General features: G+C 38.7%; 1 protein-coding gene across 1 annotated transcript in view; it reads left to right on the top strand.

Moving 5' to 3' along the window:
- The window catches only part of JAM3 (junctional adhesion molecule 3), a 147,306-nt gene extending 125,487 nt beyond the window's left edge, over positions 1-21,819 (top strand). The window contains exons 6-9 of the mRNA XM_033918892.1: positions 763-862; positions 1,470-1,599; positions 8,550-8,604; positions 21,027-21,819. Coding sequence (XP_033774783.1) covers positions 763-862; positions 1,470-1,599; positions 8,550-8,604; positions 21,027-21,062 — 321 coding nt within the window. The 3' untranslated portion in view covers positions 21,063-21,819. The remainder of the gene's footprint in view (positions 1-762; positions 863-1,469; positions 1,600-8,549; positions 8,605-21,026) is intronic.
- Positions 21,820-22,233: the final 414 nt, after the last annotated feature.

The raw sequence follows: 22,233 nt of genomic DNA, 5'->3' as shown, positions 1-22,233 counted from the left end.
GAGAATAGATTTAGAGTTTGGGACAAAAAGAGAAAATGAAAGCCCTAAGAAAAGACAATAGAATAGGTTAAATAATCCTCCTAAGTCAACTAGTTACCAGATATGAGTCTCTCCTACCCAGTTAATTAGTGCTGAATATTACCCCATAGAATAATAAGTCTAAGATAAAAATGAGAACTTAAACCTTGTGAATGCTAAAGAAATTTTCACGATGAAGCAAGAAAGAAGGAAACAACCATGCAAACAGCAAAAGCAGTCCAAAAATGAGGAAACGGTCAAAAACCGATGACTCAAACTAAGAAGTTTTAATCATTGCTTGTGGCACAAATCTAGGGATTTGTCAGGCATCATAAGATCCTAAGGTAGTGTCACTTGGCATATTTGAATGATGAATGAATTCCTGAAACAACCAAACCTCTCCTAGTACTGAAGCGTGGTACAATCAGTCCAGTCTTCAGGCCATGCCACAAGCTACATGTGATATCAAATGTGTTCTGGGTAGCCCCACCCAGTGAGATTTTCAGGATATCCACAATGAATATGCATGAAATAGATTTGCATACACTGCCTTCTTTATTTGCAAATCAATCTCATGCATATTCATTTTGGATATCCTGAAAACCTGACTGACAGGCTCTCCCAGGACAGGGCTGGGCACTCCTACCAAAGGGTATGATTCATATCGCCCTTTATCTAGGGCTTGAGATGATCATACCAGTGGCACACACTGAAGGCAGATTTCCTTCCTCTATTTCTGAACAGGTTTTCAGTGCAATGAGCAAGGCAGATACAGGACATTACTATTGTATTGCATCCAATCCAGCTGGATCAGCGAAATGTGATGAACAACAACTTGAAGTCTGTGAGTTAATTTACTGTACTTGGTAATTAAGAACAAAGTTGAGTTGAAAATGGTAGGCCTAGAAAATCAAACTTGTGAGTAGCATGTGAAGTGTAGTTTACAATAGGTGCCTACAATTATGTGCCTCTTAGAATATAATTGTGTAGAATATTAGTGCTTAATGCAGGTAAGTGTAGTTACTTGTGAAAGTGCCAGTAGACTTCTAAGCACTGTAATAACACCCCTAATTTACATACTACATATTTGTAAGGTGGGGTGGACTTGGGCAGAACTCTGTTACATGCAACTGTGCTGCCTTTAGATGCCCACACTTAATGCCAGCTCTATTATAGAGTACTAAGCTTCTATCATGCAACCTTGGGAAACAAGTGAAGATGCTTGGTTGTAGAATTGCCCCCATAGAGTTTGGAATTTAAATAATAATCCAGTACTTTGATATGTGACATTTAGTAAGTTATTTCATCTGCTTCTGGCCATACTTGCAATGAAAGCTCTTGCACATGGAAAATTAGATTTTATGCTGTGCACTGATGTTATATAATTATAAAGAAAACTGAAGATGTATGTTTTGATAGGATGCGATCTCTGCTCTGTTTCTTCTCTGTAGATGATCTAAACATTGCTGGCATTGTTTGTGGTGCTTTGGTTGTTTTGCTGGTTTTGGTACTTGTAATCCTCGTGATCTGCTGTGCATACCGAAAAGGTTATTTTGCAAAGCGCAAACCAAGTGGGAAAAGGTAAACACTGTGTAGTTATCAATTATCATTCCTGCTCTATATACTGCTAACACAAAGTGGGTCAAAATATTTATAGGGAGACCAATTTGGAAGTTAGTAGCTTACCTGCTGAATTAGAGAGAGACTCAGGGGATGAAATATTTCGGTATCCTGTACATGAAGTAATTAGTGTGCAAGATACATATATTTATACCATACTGCTAAGAAGCAGTAACATTCTGAAGTTCAATGTTAAATATTTTAAAAAATTATTTTATTTTTCTGTAATCTTTCCTTTCTTTATTATTATCTATAAAAATGATAATGATGAAAATTTGATAAATAAAAAATATTTAAAGAAATTAGGGCTGCACATTTAATGCTTTAATAACACAACGCATTAAATGTTTAATGAATGTTACAGATTTTAACATAGGTCTTTCTTCCTTACCCACAATGTTCCCCTACCTCCTTGATCCACACTCCACAGCCCGCCACCGTCCAGTATCTCTCTCAAGTCCCTACCTCCATACACTGCTGGCAGTGCCAGTGATTAAGGCAGAGAACTGCCAACTGGCTAGCTGGCTTCAGAATGAGTCTCTCTCTCTCTCTCTAGTGTGTCCTGCCTATGTGGGAACAGGAAGTTACATCAGCTAATGTAACTTCCTGTTCTATGTAGTTGGGACTCACCATAGAGAGAGAGAGGCTCTGGAATCAGTCAGTGCTCTGCCTTAATTACTGGCACTGCCAGCAGTGCATGAAGGGTGGCAGGGACTCAAGAAAGATACTGAGGAGGAGAGAGATACCAGACCATGAAGACGAGTGGGTGGGAAGGAGGGGAGAGACTGGAAAAAACAACAATAAGATGACATTCACTTTGTATAATATCAATATTATTAATTTGCACTTAGTCAAGGGAGAAAAAGCCTCAGTAACCTCGCTAGAGGACTCAATTGTAACATAAATGCAGGTACAATCTCTTTCATTGGCAAAAAAAACCTTCACTTTGTTGTTTTCATATACACCTTCAAATTCAATGAAAAAACAGTATAACAGCGCTTAGCTTTAGCCTGACGGAGATCTTCCGTTTCACTACTGCTTGGAGCTTCGTCAGGGGCTTGCTGTTAAATATTTCTATTTTTATAAAGTTAAATAAATACATTTAATAGGACTGAGCAAGCAATCTTAATATAGCAATTTTGTTGTTCATTGGCTGCTTCACTTTATGGCATCCAACATTCTAATCTTCTGTTACAAAATAGTGCGGATGATATGTGCTAAGTTCATCTAAAAAACAGATTTCCAGTGCAATAGGTGACACATTCTAGACAACAGGGTTATTTCACCATACTCGCATGGACTGCAGAAGGAATCCACTCAGGATTTTTCACTCTGTGTCCAGTGTACTTCACAGTAGAGAATGACACGAGGAAAAAATTTATCACCATTCCTGCTCTGTCCCCTCAAGCTCAGTCCCCGTCCCGCAAGTTCGGGCCCTCTCCCCACCCTGCAAACTGTCGGATCCCATCTGCACAAGCCTCAAATAGTTATGATTTAATACTGAACTTATTTTATTAAAGTCTAAAAAGAGACTATTCTGTACAATTGTCATTTTATAAACACAAATAATACCGAGTAAGGATCAACAAAACCCATGTCTCGCCTCCCTTTCACAAATATCCCCTCCACTATTGTGAAAACTGAACAAACCAAATTATTACAGATTGCTACATAGAAAAATCAAGCTAACAGAATACTTCAGTCACACATGGCAGGAATAGTGTTAGGAGAGTGCAACTAGAACAACTGCCCCCTGGTCAGAGAGAGTGAGCCCTAAGCCAGCTGGAAGCTAAAGAAGCACAGCCTGGGTTTTGCCGTCCCCAGGTATGTCTAATACCAGCTCTAGCAGGATACATATTTCAAATCTGAAATATTCTAATCACAAAATATAAAATAAATTTATTTTTTTCTACCTTTTGTTGGCTGGTAATTTTATTCTTCAAATCACATTGGTCTCAGGCTTTGGTTTTGGGTTCCTTCTATCTTCATCGTGACAGGGCTGGCTCCTGAAGGTAAAATAGGCGCAAGAGGAGCTGGGGAGAAGATGCCACAGGAGTAAGACTTTTCATCACTTCACAGGGTGGTGAAAGGTCTTGTTCCCATTCCTGTGGTAAACCAGTTGCAAATGTCCCCATTACTGTGGTGACCACGGTTTACCATGGTAAACAGCCCCCGTGTCATTCTCTACTTCACAGATCAGCTTAGCGCCGACTAGCAGTCAGTACCCAAGCATAGAAAGGCACCTACATATATGAAGTAGAGGCACCAGTAACCATAGGCTAAACTATTGTTCTGCTGATAAACAACTAAACAGTACCGTTAACCGCCAACACAGACTTCAAAGGAGCTCAAACTACTCCCTAACAAGTTGAACATATGTACAGATTCTTCACAACCCCGAAGGGCTGTCCGGTCACCAAGAATCTGCTTGGAGAAGCATAAATAGACTAAAAACTGAAAGCAGGTGCAGGAAGGACAGGGTGGGGAGTCTAGAATATCTCACCTATCTACTAGAAAAGAGCTTACCTGGGTAAGTACATAATCTCTTTTTCCAGTGCAATAGGCGAGACATTCTAGACCCCAGGGACGTACAAAAGCAGTTCCCCTTAAAATAGCTAGGGCAGGCTTGCTGCGCTGGCCCTTAAGACTGAAGACCCGAAGGCCGAGTCCTACCTGGCAGCAACAGATCAAAAAGTAAAGACTAAATACATTGAACTGCTTTAATAGAAGTAACTGTGAGCAATTGTAGATATCACTGAATAAAACTAACTAAAGCTGTGTTGTAATTGTATATTGCCTATATCCAGTATATACTTGCTGTATAAATCTGTTAATTGTCCCCCTATTTAATTTTTTAACTGTTAAACGCTTGGAATGTATGATTGGAGTTTTATCAAAAATTTTAATAAACTTGGAAACTTGGACTTGGAAACAAGACAGGAAGAAGATTGACTCATTTGAGCTTTAGTGCGGGAGAAGGATTTTAGGTGTGCCATGGACCACCAGAAGAACTAAAATAAGAAGCGCCATCTCCGGATCAGACCATCGGTCCATCAAGTCCAGTGATCCGCACACGCGGAGGCCCTGCCAGGTGTACACCTGGCGTAATTTTTAGTCACCCATATCCTTCTATGCCTCTCGTAAGGAGATGTGCATCTAGTTTGCTTTTGAATCCTAAGACGGTCGATTCCGCAATAACGTCCTCTGGGAGAGCATTCCAGGTGTCAACCACTCTCTGCGTGAAGCAGAACTTGCTGATATTTGTCCTGAACTTGTCCCCCCTTAGCTTCATTCCGTGTCAAATTGGACAATGTAAATAATTTTTTCTGCTCTATTTTGTCGATTCCTTTCAGTATTTTGAAGGTCTCAATCATATCCTCTCGCAGTCTCCTTTTCTCAAGGGAAAACAATCCCAGTCTCTTAAGTCAATCCTCGTATTCCAGGTTCTCCATCCCTTTTACTAGTTTCGTTGCTTGTCTCTGCATCCTCTCCAGCAATTTTATATCCGTCTTTAGGTTGGGAGACCAATGTTGGACGCAGTATTCCAAGTGGGGTCTGACCATTGCTCTATAAAGCGGCATTATGACCCTCTCCGATCTACTCGTGATTCCCTTCTTTATCATGCCCAACATTCTGTTTGCTTTCTTCACCGCCTCTGCACATTGTGCTGATGGTTTCAGAGTCCTATCTATCAGTACACCCAGGTCCTTTTCTTGTTCGCTCTTACCCAGAGTTGCACCTGACATTCTATACTCGTGTTCCTTGTTCTTTCTGCCTAAATGCATTACTTTGCACTTTTCCACATTAAACTTTATCTGCCATTTCTCCGCCCATTTCTCTAACTGATACAAGTCGATCTGGAGTTCCTCGCTATCCTTCTGCGATTTGATTGCCCAGCATAGCTTTGTGTCGTCTGCAAACTTGATGATCTCACTGGATGTTCCTTCTTCTAGGTCATTGATATAAATATTAAATAAGATCGGCCCAAGTACCGAGCCCTGGGGTACACCACTAGTTACTTTCTCCCAGTCGGAGAACTTCCCATTTATGCTTACTCTCTGTTTTCTGTTTGCCAGCCATTTGCCTATCCATCTTTGTACATCCCCCTCTATTCCATGGCTTTGTAGTTTCCTGAGAAGTCTTTCGTGTGGAACTTTGTTGAACGCTTTCTGAAAGTCTAAGTATATTATGTCCACTGGTTCTCCACTATCAATTTGTTCATTCACGGTCTCAAAAAACTGAAGTAAATTCGTTAAACATGATTTCCCTTTCCTGAAGCCATGTTGACTGGCTTTCATCAGGTCATGTGTATCCAAGTTCCAGACTATGCTATCTTTAATCATTGCTTCAACCATCTTTCCAGGGACAGACGTAAGGCTCACAGGTCTGTAGTTGCCCGGTTCTCCTCTCGAGCTGTTTTTGAAAATTGGCGTGACATTCGCTATCTTCCAGTTATCCGGTATCTGTCCAGTTCTAATTATCAGGTTGGCAAGTTTTTGTAATAACTCTCCGATTTCAACCTTCAATTCTTTTAAGACTCTTGGGTAAATTCCATCCGGTCCAGGGGATTTACCACGCTTAAGTTTTATCAATCTGGTAGTATATCTGGTCCAAGTCCTCTTCTACTGTGGTGAGGCTGTCTTCTATTACTCCTTTAAACACTTCCACTGCTTCTGGTATTGTTGCGGTGGCCTCCTTCGTAAAGACGGACGCAAAGAAGGAATTTAGTCTGTCTGCAATTTGTTTGTCTTCCTTGATGTACCCTTTTCTTCCCTGGTCATCCAGGGGTCCCACCACCTCTTTTGCAGGGTTTTTCCCTTTTACGTATCTAAAGAACGGCTTGAAGTTTTTGGCCTCTTGCGCTATTTTCTCCTCATAGTCCTTTTTGGCATCCCTTACCGCCTTGTGACATTTCTTCTGATCGTCTTTATGTTTGCTCCAAGCTTCGGTTGTTTTCATGCGTTTCCATTCTTTGAAAGAGTCCTCCTTTTCTTTTATGGCTTCCTTCACCTGTCTGGTAAGCCATGCCAGTTCTCCTTTGCCTTTAGTTCCCCTTTCTTTGGAAATCCGCGGAATGTAAAGATTCCGTGATAGTATTTTTCAGTAGGGACCATGCCCGATTTACCGTTTTAAGTTTGTTCACCATTTTCCTGAGTCGTTGTGCTACCAAGGCTCTCATGCAATCATATTTACCCTTTTTAAAGTTTAAGGTCGTGGTTAAGGTTTTGGTACGTTTCCCTTTCCTGATGTCAAGTTTAAAGTTGATCATGACCGTGACTTCTACTTCTTTTGTTGGTCTCGTGAGGCCATTTAGGACCAAGTCCAAGGTGGCATTGCCTCTTGTTGGCTCTTTTACCATTTGTTCCAGGAAGCAATCCCCTAGCGCCTCCAGGAACTTGGCCTCCTTGCCGCAGTTGGAGGTTCCCAGGTTCCAGTCTATCCCCGGGAAATTGAAGTCTCCCAAGATTATTACATTGCCTGTCTTGCATTCTTGTTTGATTTCCTCTATCATTTCTGAATCCGTTTCCTCCGCCTGTCCTGGGGGTCGATAGTAGATCAAACCGGCTATGCCACTCAAAGCCTAAATGATGAAGTTAAGACTGTCTTATTTTGGTCACACCATCAGAAAAGAGAGTTCACTGGAGAAGGACATCTTGTTTGGGAAGATCGAAGGAACCAGGCGAAGAGGGTGTCCTCCAATCAGATGGCTGGACATGTTTTTTGGGGTTTTTTTTTTAATTCTTTATTCATTTCTTAATCTTACAATAAGTGTACAAATAATAAAACATTTAAAATTATTATGATTGATAAAAATTGATAATGTTACATTTTTACATGATGGGTGGGAGGAGTGTGGCTTTTATAATTATTTATTTAGAGTAAAACAAATAAGTATGTCAAGTAATTAATATATTTTTGAATAATTATTATACACTTGGAGTTTCTGAAAATGGAAATTTATTAAAGAATTTGGGTGGGAGGGGTGGGACTTTTATATTTAGTTATTTAAAGTAATACAAATAAGATTGTCAAGTGATTAATTAATGTATTTTATGAATATTTATTGTTCACTTGTTGAAATTTTTTGAGAATGAATAAAGATTTACAAAAAAAAAAATACATCACTTGAATTTCTTTCTAGTATAACATCAAATAAATAGATTGATTCCCTCACCACCCTTTTCTTTAGCAATTAATGAAAAATATACAAAAATAAATATTCTTTTCTATTGATTAAACCTACAGTAAAATTTTAATTCACCCTCCTCCCCCCATTTACAAATGTACTTTCAATAGAAAATGGTATCTACTCATTACAGTAAGTTGTCAATGGCCCCCAGATCTTTTTAAATTTATTATAATATCCTTTTTGAATAGCAATTATGCTTTCCATTTTATAAATGTGACATAACGAATTCCACCAGAAGGTGTAATTTAATCTACTGCAGTTTTTCCAATTACTTGTGATATTTTGAATGGCGACCCCAGTCATAATCAATAAAAGTTGAAAACAACCATTTGGAGGACCTTTCCGGACTAGCACAAAACCAATTTCTTTTTAGATCCGCCAATCATCAAGTTGCTAGGACTCTAGCACAAATCGATATCACCTAACAACAACGTGGATGACAATGGAGGACCTTCCCAGATTAGCACAAAACCAATTTCTTTTTAGACCTCCAATTCATCAAGTCGCTAGGACTCTAGCACAAATCTAAAGGACCTAACAACAACAACATATGGTAAAAGCTGTTACAAGTAAGAAGCTTTGATTTTTAAGAGAATTCTTGTCCCCTCTTTCTCTTCTGTGTGGAAAATAAAGCAAAAATCTGCAAGAGGGAGAGAATGTCATTGTTTTGGCTTAAGAGAAATCTCTGAACTTGGTATGTTTGTTTTCTCTACTTTTTCAGCTACAAGACTACAGAAAAGCCAGAGGGTGTTAATTACCTCCGGACAGATAATGAGGTAAGGGAACATAAACAAACTAAGCAAAATGATATGTTTTCAACCTTAAAGTAACTGCTAAATTCATATGGGTGTTATACATTCAGTGGTTTCCCTTACTCTTGATGGGTTCCATCTGAGATGGAACATTTCTAGTCAAAAGTCCCAGATTTTGAAAGTAGTTTATTAAAATGTTTCCATACTGCCCATGTTGACTTGCAGAATCAAGTGGTGTACAGGCCAATAAAAAACATTGAAAGGTACTCCATATAATAGATAGGGCAGCAATACCAAACATACCCAGTAAAGACAAGAAAATGAGAGGAGAAAACAAGATGAGATGCAGGCTAAGAAACCAAAGATATGCTGTCTTAAAAAGAAGGGTACTCTGTACCCAACCACATTATTTACCTGCTTGAATAACCAATTTTTTTTAGTAATGAGAGAATACCATTTAGTTTATATAAGAATAGCCATACTAGGCCAGACTAGGGTTACCATATGGCTCCAGAAAAAAAAGAGGATGAATTGTGACACCTGGGCTTTACTTCCATTGAAAGCAATGGAAATAAAACCCAGATTTCTCAATCTATTCTCCTTTTTCTGGAGCCATATGGTAATCCAAGATCAGACCCAATGGTCCATCTGCCCCAGTATTCTGTTTCCAAGGTGACCAATCAAGGTCACTAGTACCTAGCAAAAACCCAAATTGTAGCAACGTGCCATGCTACCAATGCCAGGCATCCCCCATGAATGTTTCAATAGCAGACTGTGGACTTTTACTACTACTAATCATTTGCTACCAGGCATATACAGTGCTGAACAATGAAAAATTGGCTAACACACCTACTCCTTGGGGAGAAAAGGTCTAAAGAAATGGGGCAAATTGTGAATCAGTGACAATCCCTGCTCAAAAGAGCTTACAATCTAGTTATAACAGGCAAACTGGACAAAAAAGTACATCTATACACAGTGCTCAGGTGGGAATTATAGAACATAAGAATTGCCACACTGAAACAGACCAAAGGTCCATCAAGCCCAGTATCCTGTTTCCAACAGTGGCCAACCCAGGTCCCAAGTACCTGGCAGAAACCCAAAGAGTAGCAACATTCCAGAGCTGAGATTGTGATGTCATAATGCTTCATTCCACCAACGCCCAAGAGCCAACCTTAGCAGTGATGTCACAATGGCTTGACTGCCCCACAGATATGGGTGCTTAGCAGGAGGGTTGGAGTTAGGAATTGAAAGCAATATCAAAGAAGTGGGTTTTGAGCATGTATTTGAATACTGCCAGAGACTGAGCTTGATGTACCGAGTCAGGCAGTTTGTTCCAGGCATACAGTGTAGCAAGGTAGAAGGGATGGAATCTGGAGTTGGCCGTAGAGGATAATGGTACAGAAAAGAGAACTTCTTTATCGTCTCTCCAGATTGGCACAGAAACTGATAGGTTTATGTTCCTCTGCCAGCAGGTGGAGACTGAGACACTAACAAGTGGGCTGTGCAGTCCCTCTTACAATCAATTTTTTCTCAGTCTCCAGCAGGTGGCATGGTCTGTTTGTGCAGTCTGTGCTGAGGTTTGTTGAGGCCTATTGGATCTGGTTAGTGAATCTTTCTTGTCCCTTTGTCTGTCCGGACTGAGCTTGGGGGACTGTCTTGGGGGTTCTACCAACCTCAGGGATGCCACACTGGAAGGGAGTTAAGTACCTCCCCCTGTTCCCCCACCTCCCCAGGTTTTTTGGATTTAGAGGTGCCTCAACTGTAGCCTGGCCACAACATACCAGCTATGCCTGCAGTTTGGAGTGCCAATGCGGTTTGCCTGATCTTGACACCAGAAATAAATGGAGCCTTATATATATATTTTTTTAAAAAGAGGTCTGAGGCTGTTGGGTTTATTTTATAGGGCGTTGTGCGTGGGTTTTTGGTGCTATTATTATTAATGAGAGCTTCTATATCGCTACTAATCTTTATGAATGCTGAAAAAGTGTGTTTTCTGTGGGAGCCGTTCAGTGCATGCAGCTGGCAAGTGCTGCCTCGAGGGAAACCCGGCTTCGGGTGTTAGGTTTTCTGCGCACACTTCGTTTGTTGACTGGGGGCAAACCCCGGCCTTCTACAGCCCACACCGGGGGTTTTCCTCAGCTGTTGGTGATCCGTTGGTTTTCGGTGCTGCATTTGGTATTCCTGTTCTAGTTTACCAATAACCCTTTCCTCAGTTTTTTGGTGGGAAGCGCATCAAATTTGCCCATGGCCTCAGGCGACCTTCCTCCTGTCTAGGAAAGGCAGGAACAGGTCTGAAATGTGTTTTCTGCTCCTAACATGAATGCTATGTTGCTGTCGGGGTTTTTTATTCCCCTGTTTGATGTTGGCCATGTGCAAGGCTTATTTAATGGCGGCAGGTGTCCTGCTTCACTGCCGGCGGTTTTTGGGGTCGGAGGTGTTGATTCCTTCCTCCCCCCCCCTATGTTCTGTCTTCTGCAGTTGCTGCTTCGGTCCAGCCCCCTCAACCACCATCCAAGCACCCGTGGGTGTCTTGGGCCATGGATTCTTTTATAGATGATCTGTTTTTCTTCCCACCAGTTGGCTAGGACGCATTTGTATCTCTCTTTTTTTTTTTTTGTAAATCAAACACGCAATAATCATTTTATTGCAAGAGCTCTTCCTTCAGATTTTACATTTTGAAGTGGAAGCTCAGGACCCCCTCATGTGGTGGAACCTCTCCAGAGAGAGATCCGGTCAGCATCTTGCTCTTTCCCTATGCTTCAGGATATTTGGGATGTAGTGCATGCTCTGTGGTAATTTTCAGAAGAGCTTTTTTGCATAGCGTGGCGTGGTGGAATTCCAGTCCTTGCTGGAAGGCAAGTCAGTTCAAGTTCTTTCCAACATTAGAAACATAGAAAAATGATGGCAGAAAAGGGCCAAAGCCCATCAAGCCTGCCCACTCTAGTGACCCTTCTCCTTAATTTTGCTCACCACCCCCTGCCCTTACATCATTAGAGATCCCACATGAATATCCCATTTATTTTTGAAATCTGCCACGCTGTTGGCCTCAATCACCTGCCATGGGAGTTCATTCCAATGATCGACCACCCTCTCAGTGAAGAAATACTTTCTGGAGTCACCATGAAATTTCCCTCCCCTGAGTTTCAGCGGATGCCCTCTGGTGGACGAAAGTCCCATAAGACGGAAGATATCCTCTTCCACCTCGATACGACCCGTGATATATTTAAATGTCTCAATCATATCCCCTCTCTCTCTTCGTTCTTCAAGTGAGTACAGCTGCAATTTATTCAGCCTTATTTCATACGGAAGATCTTTGAGCCCCGAGACCATCCTGGTGGCCATCCGCTGAACTGACTCAATTCTCAGCACATCTTTCCGGTAATGTGGTCTCCAGAATTGAACACAATATTCCAAATGAGGTCTCACCATGGACCTGTACAGTGGCATTATGACCTCTGGCATCCTGCTGATAAAACCTCTACGGATACAACACATCATTTGCCTTGCCTTGGAGGAAGCCTTTTCCACTTGATTGACAGTTTTCATGTTATCACTAATGATTACTCCTAAATCCCGTTCTTCCGTGGTCCTAACTAAGGTCTCACCATTTAACGTGTAAGTCCTGCACAGATTTCTTTTACCCAGGTGCATCACTTTACATTTTTTAGCATTGAAGTTGAGCTGCCAAGTCGATGGTGGCTTATATCAATCGTCAGGGGGGCGCCAAGAGTCAGCTAGTGGCTCTGGAGACCTTTCTCCTCATAGAGTGGGTGGAGGCTGATCTTCTGGACATCTCGGCCTTCCACATAGCCGGCGTGGACAATGTATGTTAGTTGAGTCCTGTAATTATCTGTTTTATGTTCTGTCTGTTCCCCTTTTGTTTGGCTAACTATTTGCACTAGCCTTGTTTTTATTGTAAAACCACTTTGAAATATATGATAAGGTGGTACCGTATTTTTCGCTCCATAAGACGCACCCAAGATTTAGAGGAGGAAATCAAGAAAAAAAATATTCTGAACCAAATTCTCCCTGCTAGGCTCTGCACCCTGTCCCCCCTCAGGTGGTCTAGTGGTAGGCCAGGGCAGGCAGACTCCTCCCCGAGTCAAGCAGGGTCCCCCCTTACCTTAACTCCTCTGGCGGTCCTTCCCTTTAGCTTTCTCCCCAGCGGCAGAGTCGGAGCAGCAAAAAGGCAGGTGCAAGTTTTTCGCTTCCTGCCTTGTCCCGTGCCGCTCTGTGAATGGTTGCCCCAGTGCTAAACCATCATTCATGGAGCGGCACGGGACAAGGCAGGAAGCGAAAAACTCGCTCCTGCCTTCTTGCCGCTCCAACTCAGCCACTGGGGAGAAAACCGGAGGGAAGGGCAGGAGGCTGAAAACATGGGAGCTGTTACCATTTACAAAATAAGTGGCAGTAAGTGCTCCCATGGTCACTTTTAATTAATTGAGACTCAAGATTATAGTAAAAGATTATATAATGATATGTTATATATATAGCAATGTATGAAGGAATATCAAGTGTGTACGTAATAAAATTGTATAAATTTAAGTGATACACTTGTTATATGAAAAATGAATAAAAAACTTAAAAACAAACAAACAAAAAAATGAAATCAAACAAAATCTATAATGTTTTTTTTTTTTTTAAATTTTTATTTATAAGTTTTCCATTCTTACATTATTTAAGTAATATAATATACAATTGATTATTACATATCTTAAATATTATCATTAATAATACATCATGTTGAAAATATAATATGATAACACTTATACAATAATATGTATAATATAAATCCCATTCCCTTTTTATATAATATATTTCATTAATTATTCAAAACCCACCCCATTCATGTATAATTATTTATCCTTGTGCTAAGAACTTAATCATTAGAATAATTTGTCAATGGTTGCCAAATTTTATTAAAATTAAGAAGATTTCCCTGTTGTAAAGCTATTATTTTTTCCATTTTATAAATATGACAAACAGAATTCCACCAGAATGTGTAATTTAATTTGGTGTAATCTTTCCAATTTTGGGTAATTTGTTGCATGGCGACTCCTGTTAATATCAGTAATAGCTTATTATTATTTGCTGAAATCGGACTCATATTTCTCATTGCAGTACCAAATAATATGGTGTCATATGAGAGTCCTACATGATTTTCTAGTAATTTATTAATTTGGGGCCAAATTGAATTCCAAAAAGCATTTACATAGGGACAGAAAAAGATTAAATGATCTAACGTCCCTATTTCTAATTTACAATGCCAGCATCTATTAGATCTAGTACTATCTATTTTTTGCAGGCGCGTTGGGGTCCAGAACACTCTATGTAATAAGAACAACCATGTTTGATTCATAGATGCTGACCTTGTAGATCTTAATCTCCAGGACCAAAATCTTGGCCATTGAGATTCAGAAATTTTCTGACCAATCTCAATACTCCAAATATCTCTAAGACCTGTTTTCTTTTTTTTATTTAAAAATCCGTATATCAATTTGTACCATTTTGCGGCTTGGTGACCCAAGAAATCCGTCTGGAAACATAGAACCTGTAGGCTATATTGATTATTTAGATTTTTCCATTCAGGGAACCCTACCTGAATGGCCTGCTTCAATTGCATCCATTTAAAATATTGTGTTTTATTTAAACCAAATTTGTTTTGCAATTGTGAAAAACTAAGCAGTGAACCTTCTGATATGACATCATTCAATGTTCTTATTCCTGCATTTATCCATTGTTTCCAGACGATTTTATTTCCGCCAATTCTGATCCTGGAGTTTATCCATATTGATTGAGTTAGAGATTTAATAATAGGTTCTGGTGATAGATTACTGATATATCTCAATGTTTTCCAAGTGTCAAATAAAATTCTGTGGTCTTTGTATCTTTTAGGCATTGTTATGGTTATTAACTGTTCTGGATATAAAGGGAACAGGAGCCGCCATTCTAAATATAGCCAATCTGGTACATTTTCTAAAAGGTCTGGGAGGATCCAATACATACCCTGTCTTAAGATATAGGCTTGATGATACCTATAAAAATTTGGAAAATTTACCCCCCCTTCCACAATTGGTCTTTGTAATGATACTAAAGCGATTCTTGGTCTTTTCCCACACCAAACAAATTTTGTAAGAATATTATTAAGTTTTTTATAAAATGACCCCTGAAAAAATATTGGAATCATACTCATTTGGTAACAAACCACAGGCAATATCATCATTTTAATTGTTTGAATTCTTCCCCACCAAGAAAGATGTAATGGATTCCATTGCTCACACATTTCTGTTATTTTTTTTAATAAAAGTTTTTCATTCTCTTTGATTGTGTCTTCTATTGTATTTTTGATCATAATTCCTAAGTATTTTATACCATCCTCTTTCCAAATAAATGAATATGGGTCAAATAATCCTTTGGTACAATGAACATTTATTGGGAGAATTTCAGATTTATTCCAATTAATTTTATATCCAGAAAAAGTACCATATTTTTCTATTAAATTTAGTATACATGGAATAGTAGTTTCCGGTTTTCTTAAATATAATAATATATCATCTGCATATGCAGATAATTTAAATTCAAAACTGGTAAATGATATTCCCTCTATCTCCTTAGTTTTGTTTATTGCAATTAATAAAGGTTCTAGGACAATATCAAAAAGTAAAGGAGACAGAGGGCATCCCTGTCTAACTCCCCTATGCAAGTTAAATCTATTTGATAAATTATTATTAATATATAATCTTGCTCCAGGAGAGCTATACAATGTCTGAATCATTTTAATAAAACCGGATCCTATACCAAACCATTGTAAAGCTTGGTATATAAAATTCCATTCCACTCTGTCAAAAGCTTTTTCTGCATCTAAAGATATTAAAAAAGCTGGATCGTTTATATTTTTTGCTAAATTTAATGAGTGGAATGCTAATCTAGTATTATTTGATGAGTGTCTTTTAGCAATAAATCCTGTTTGATGTACATCAATAATGAAAGGGAGAGCTTTTGCCAATCTTAATGCTAATACTTTAGCCATTAATTTATTATCCACATTCAATAATGAAATAGGCCTGTAATTTGATACCAGAGTAGGATCTTTGTTTGGTTTTGGTAAGACTATAATTATCGATTCTGCCATAGTACCAGAAATTTTTTCATTCTTTAATTGATATTGATATAGATTTAACAGATGTGGTAATATAATATTTTGGAAAAATTTATAAAATTCAACAGTATACCCATCTCCACCTGGAGCGGATCCAACTCTAAGAGACTTCAATGCTGTTTCTAATTCTTTTAAAGATATAGGTTCTTCTAAACTTCCTTTTATATGATCTGGAATATTTGGTCCAATATATGAATTTAAGAAAGTTAATCCGTCTTGTTCTTTATTTTTATAAGAATTGGAAGTATATAATTCTTTATAAAAATCAAGAAATTGTGTTATAATATCTTTTGTGTTGGTATGTGTATTACCTTGTGTATCTTTAATTGCAATAATCTTAGATTTTCTTTTCTTTGCTTTTAGAAAGTTTGCTAATAATTTCCCCGCTTTATTTGAATTTCCATAATATTGTACTTGTTTGTTGAAAATATCTTTTCTCACAATTTGAGAAGAAATTTCATTGTATTTAACTTTTAATTTTAATAATTCTTGTAATGTATTATTTTCCCATTTCTCAATTAATTTATTTTCTAATAATTTAATTTGCTTTCCCATCTCAAGAAATTGTTTTTTTTTTTGTTTGTTAATAAATGTTGAATATGAAATAATATTTCCTCTCATAGTTGCTTTAAAAGCATCCCATAAGATTTCAGCATTAATATCATCTGTTTCATTAAATTGAAAGAATTCTTGCATTTTTATTTTGAGATCTTCAAGAAATTTTGAATCCGCTAATAAATCATTATTAAATCTCCAAATTAAATCTAAGTTTTCAGCATCATAATTTTGAAGATTAATCCACACACCAGCATGATCTGAAATTATAATGGGATCAATTACTGCTTTTAAGATGCGCTGCGCTATATTATTAGAAACAAATATATAATCAATTCGTGAAAAAGATTTATGGACCTGAGAACAAAAAGAAAATTCCTGATCATTAAAATGAAGAATTCGCCATATATCTACTAAATCACAAGATAGTATCAAATTATCTAAGCCTAATGATTTTATAACTTTACTTGGTTTTTTATCCAATATCGGATCCATTACAGCATTGAAATCCCCTGCTACTATTAAATTAGATGTAGCCAGTGGTAAAAGCAACTGTTGAATTTGTTTAAAAAACTCCATTTGATTCGTATTAGGAGCATATAAATTGAATAAATTCAGGGTAGTATTTCCCAGAACCATTTCGACATGTACCCATCTTCCTAAGGGATCATAATTAATTAATTTAAAATCTGCATTACATTTTTTATTTATTAAAACAGCCACTCCAGCCTTTTTCTTTAAAGCCGGTGCAAATAAACATTTAGAAATAAAACCTCCAGATAATTTTTTTGATTCAATTTCCGATAGATGAGTTTCTTGAATAAAGTAAATGTCCGCATTTTGATTTTTAAGGAACGATAACAATTTCTTCTTCTTAATAGGATGATTTAAACCATTGACATTCAGTGAATACATTTTTAGATCCATCTAATTAATAATTATATTTATCCAATATTTATCCACTATTCTATGATTATTTACATGATTAGTTCCTAGCACCTTCATTAAAAATTTATCCCCTATCCCACCCATTAATTTCCCTCCCCTCCCACCCTTTATCTTATTCTGATTTGGAACACGCATTGTAATATGTAATATGGACCCCTATGCTAGAATTGCTGCAACACCAACAAAAGTGGAGAAAATTTTTTTGAGATCCCAATGACTGTGCTATGCTACATTTTGCATAACTTGTGCTGAATTATGTAGGCTACTTATTCTAAGGTCTCTCTTTCTCCATTTTTAATGGTGTTGCAGTGATTATCAAAGGGGTACATAGTATATGTTTGATTTTCTTGTTTAGATATAGTATAGTCCTTTGATTTCATTTTTAAAAAATGACCACTTAGACACATTTCTTGAACCTAGCATTATATCAAGTAAATACATCAAATAAAACATTAGCACAAGGCCACTGATGAAAAATAGAAAATTGGGGTTTGTTCAGCCATGGTAAACACCCCCCCAAAAAAAAAAAATTACTTTGGCATGTGAGAATAACCTTTGTAAGGGTATGCTAAGGCCATTTGTTACCACAGCTTAGTAAAAGGACCCCTGTTACTATGATTTTAAATAGATCATGTGCTGAATTTAGAACAAATTTCACATGCGTTTATGGTTTAATTGAAATTGGTGATAAAATTACAACCCTCCTTTGCCTTTCTCCCATAATCACTATTCTAAACCTCTGGGGGAGGTATATTATTTTGGGCAGAACCTTTGGATTCAAGAAATCTAAATATATTTGTATATATAATGGTGGAGCTAACTTTTCAAAATGATTGGTGATGTTAAAATCCTATGGTAAATACCCCACACTGGACAGTCAAGGAGTTGGTTCAATATTGGGGGTACTCAAGGACCCACAGAGCTGGGTCCTATAACTACCACATAATTTTATAATACTTAATTTATCTCCCTTTTACAAAACTGCGATAGAGATTTTTAGCACAGGCTGGCGCGCTGAATGCTCAAAGGAACTCTGAATGTTGGGAGCAGCACAGAGTATTCAGCGTGTCAGCCTGCGCTAAAAACTTATATCACAGTTTTGTAAGGGGGGGGGTTAATTAATTACATTTAGCAGACACTACCTCAAATCAAATCCTCAAAAATTAAACAGTTTCCTCAGTCTCATCTTCTACTCCCCTCCAGAGGCAGAGAAAAAAAACTAGTGTACCTGAATGTAACTCACCTTGAGATACTATTTTAAAAGTGAGAACTAAATCTAAATAAATAGTGAGGGAAAGAAAAGGGGTATAATATAAGAGTGGAGTCTATTGTATCCATTTTACTCAGCATACAGTGCTAACTAGTGCTTCCCGATTCAGGAAAAAAAATTTTGATTCGATTCAGCCCATTGAATCGATTTTTGGATTCAATTTTCCTGCCCAATTGGGTGTTTTTTAAATAAATCCACCAGGATGTTTGAATAGCCTCTTCACCCCCTTTGCCTTCTAACTACACTGGCGCTGTGGTGTAAACAAAATAAACAAACCAAAAAGACTTTTCCTCTCTCTGTTAAATCCTAACTCACGTTCGCAGTCTTAACACCAGCTCTGGCAGGATACACATTTGAAATCTGACATATTGTAATCACAAACAGAAAATAAAATTATTTTCTCTACCTTTCGTTGTCTGGTCATTATTCAAATCTTGTTGGTCCCAGGCTCTAGTTGTCTTCTGATAACTTGCTTGCCAGGGTCTCCTTCTTTCTTATTTCTCTGTGCTAATCATCCATTTTCCATCTATGTCCTCCCCTTCTGTTTCCCTCCCCTCCCCCAGAGGTCTGGCATCTTTCCTTTTTTTTGTTTCCATCCACAGGTCCACTTTTTCTCAACTACCCTTTCATCCAGTATCTCTCACTCCTTCCCCACCACCCCAGGGTCCACCATTTCTCCCTTTCTTTTCCCAACTACCCTCCTATCCAGTATCTCTATTCCCCCTCCACACCATTCCTTGTGTCCAACTTCTCTCCCTTACTGTTCCTTCCCTCCCTAAATCCCATTGTCCACCATCTTTCTCCATCTCCTCTGTTTTTAGATCCATTATTTCTTCCCCCCAAAGTCCGGCATATGCACGTCTCCGTGTACTTCTAAACCGGGGCCCCTCCTGAAGGCCTGCCTGGCCCCCCTGTCCAGGCTACCCCACCATGCCCTGCCCGCATGTACCCATGTTCTTATTTACTTCTTTTCCCCTTCTTGCTTCTCTACTTATCTTCTTCACTGTTCTCTTTCTTTCCCTTTCTCCCACCAGACATTTTTCGCTGCTCACTCCAAATACTCTTTTTCATCTTTCCAACCCTATATTTCTCTTCCTGTCTCCTTTCTCATTCCCATCCTTCATTCAGTCCTTTTTCACTCCTTTATAGCCTATTCCTATTGGCTCTTCACTCCTTGCCTCTCTCCTCTCAGGTTGATTGAGGCTGCCTACACTTGATCTTTTATTTTTTTTTTTTTTAATCATGCAGCAGTCTGATGGCAGCAGAAGAAATGCTGTGTAGCTGTGGGTCCAGTCTTATGGCAAGAGCTGCAGGAACCAGACAGAATCCTCCCTTCCACCCCCGAAGCCTGCCTGCCTGCCTGCCTTCCCCATTTAACCCCCCCCCCCCCCGCTGCAACTCCAAAAGGGCCAGGCGCATGCAGCGATTGCACCTGCCAGTCCATAAGCCTTCCCCCGACATCAATTCTGATGCAGAGAAGGCTTATGGGCCGGCAGTGTGCAATCGCTGCACGCGCCTGGCTCTTTTGGAGCCGGTGGGCAGTCCACAGTGCAGGCAAGCACTAACAGGAGCATTGTTTGCTGAGGCAGACCACCACTGCTGCCTGCAGCCTCCTAACCCGAGCACAATGTGATGTGAACTCCTCAGGCCTACCCTTTAATCCGGCACGGGAGGCTAGGGGGATAGCCGGACACCAGCACTTCCTGACTGACCCTCCCCCCTTGCTCTCTAAAGCGGGAGTGGCAGCGCTGCCGCTGCTGCTTTAGGGGGTGAGTGGGGAGGGTCAGTCACTGAATCAGGAGGCTGAGTTTTTTTTTTTTTGTTTGTTTATTTTAAATCGATTCACCTGAAATGAATCGGTGAATCCATTCGAATCGTGAATCGTGCAGCACTAGTGCTAACAAATGCTTTTTTGAAGAAAAGGCAATAGAGATATGTTATACATATGATAGTCCCTGCCTTATGAAACTTACAGCATAGTCAGACAAGACAAATAAAAGGTTCTGGGAGCTTTGTCACCTTACTGCCAAAAATTCTTGCACGGTAATCTGACAATACAGGTAACCATTCTGGTTGTAAGTTGTGCTCAAGTACTGTAGTAAGTGATAACATGCTTGTAAAACTAAAGTTCAAGCACTGAATAAAAGGAGATAAAGCATCTGTGCCATCATAGGGTGTATTGAGCCTGTTAGCGCTGGGCTCCTGTCACTAACCAGTACTGCGGTCAGAGATGGGTTTGAAAACAAATAAATTGTTTTGTTAAAGTCTGAAAGACAAAACACTTGTATAATGTGGGATCTCTCAGAAAGAGAGAGCATAGTTACTGCGGATGGGCAAACTAGATAGGGCATTTGGCCTTTATCTGCCGTCATGTTTCTAAAAAAAAAAGTGATGTACAATGTAGCCCTTGTCTGCATTTTAAAGGTACAAGTAATTAAGTTAAACTTTTGAGTCACTTAGTTCCTTTGCATGATTGCTAACATTCTTTCTTAACCCAGCTGGTCTTTGTTTCAGGGTGACTTCAGGCATAAGTCTTCATTTGTCATCTGAGAATGAACACTGAAAACAAGCATGCACTATCTGGAAGATAAATCAAGAAAGTAGCAGTGTTCTTGGAACAATTGAGAAAAATTCAAAAGCTGGCAATTTGTTTATATTTGTCAAAGCTGATACCCACTTCCTTTCTCATTCTTGTACACAAAGAGCACACAGCCATATGAACTCATCAGAGTGTTAAACTCCCTTCTGTTGGGAATCCATATCCTTTTCAAATACTGAGTGAAGTACTATAGTGAATGTAAGTCAGCTCTATGGAACTGATCTGTTCTGCCAGCACAACGGTTTGTGTAGCTGTTGGTTTTTTAAATGATTCAACTTGTTTTTTTCTCTTGAAGGATTTCTTTGTTCAATGCTTTGGAAATGTTTGACCTTGAAATACATATAGATCCTTCTGTGCTTTTTTAATCTATACCTCTTAAAGGCATTCCCAGGATTGAGCAAGTACCTTTTTGGCCTAAACTAAAGGATCTTAAAATCCTTGTAGAAGAGATGAGTGTTTCAAACCAAGACCAAAACCCTTTGGGTAATATCATAGGCCAAAAATTGTAAAATTCACTGAAGTTTGATGTGATGTCTGTTTTATGTGCTCTCTAGTTTTTGAGAATTTATCATTTTAAAGTTTTGCGAAGATATATTTTGGTTACTTCAGATGGTGAATTCATATTTAAATACAAAGATTGTACTGTACCAACAATGTTTAATAGTAATATTAGAAACTGAGGTAAAGTTTAAGTTATGTACAACCACACTCTTGCCTTGTCAGACTATATAATTCAAAAACAATTGTCAAACATGAGGCTATATTCAAAGAAAAGGGCCTAAGCTGCCCTGGTCCTGATGACTAGTTTTGGTAGTTAACCTGAACTGAATTATACAATGCAGTCAAGGAAGAAACTCAGGAATCCTCAGTTAAGAATACTGTTGCCATAGGAATTAAAGGAAAATTTATTATATTTGTGTGAATTTAGTGCTGTGTGCCACTCATTCTGAGCCATTAGGTTTTTCACTAGTTAAGAGGAAGCCAAACTGTTCCAGAATCTCTATGAAAGGCTGAGGCTGTCTGTTCAAACTACAAATGGGCTGCATTAGCAGTAATTTGTGGTAGCCTCTTGAACTTGTAGGGGTCCAGCATAACTTAAAATCAGATCCCCTCTACCAAAGC

Source organism: Geotrypetes seraphini, chromosome 13 (assembly GCF_902459505.1).
Source record: "Geotrypetes seraphini chromosome 13, aGeoSer1.1, whole genome shotgun sequence".
Taxonomy (NCBI): domain Eukaryota; kingdom Metazoa; phylum Chordata; class Amphibia; order Gymnophiona; family Dermophiidae; genus Geotrypetes; species Geotrypetes seraphini.
This window is presented reverse-complemented; position numbering and strand designations above follow the sequence as displayed.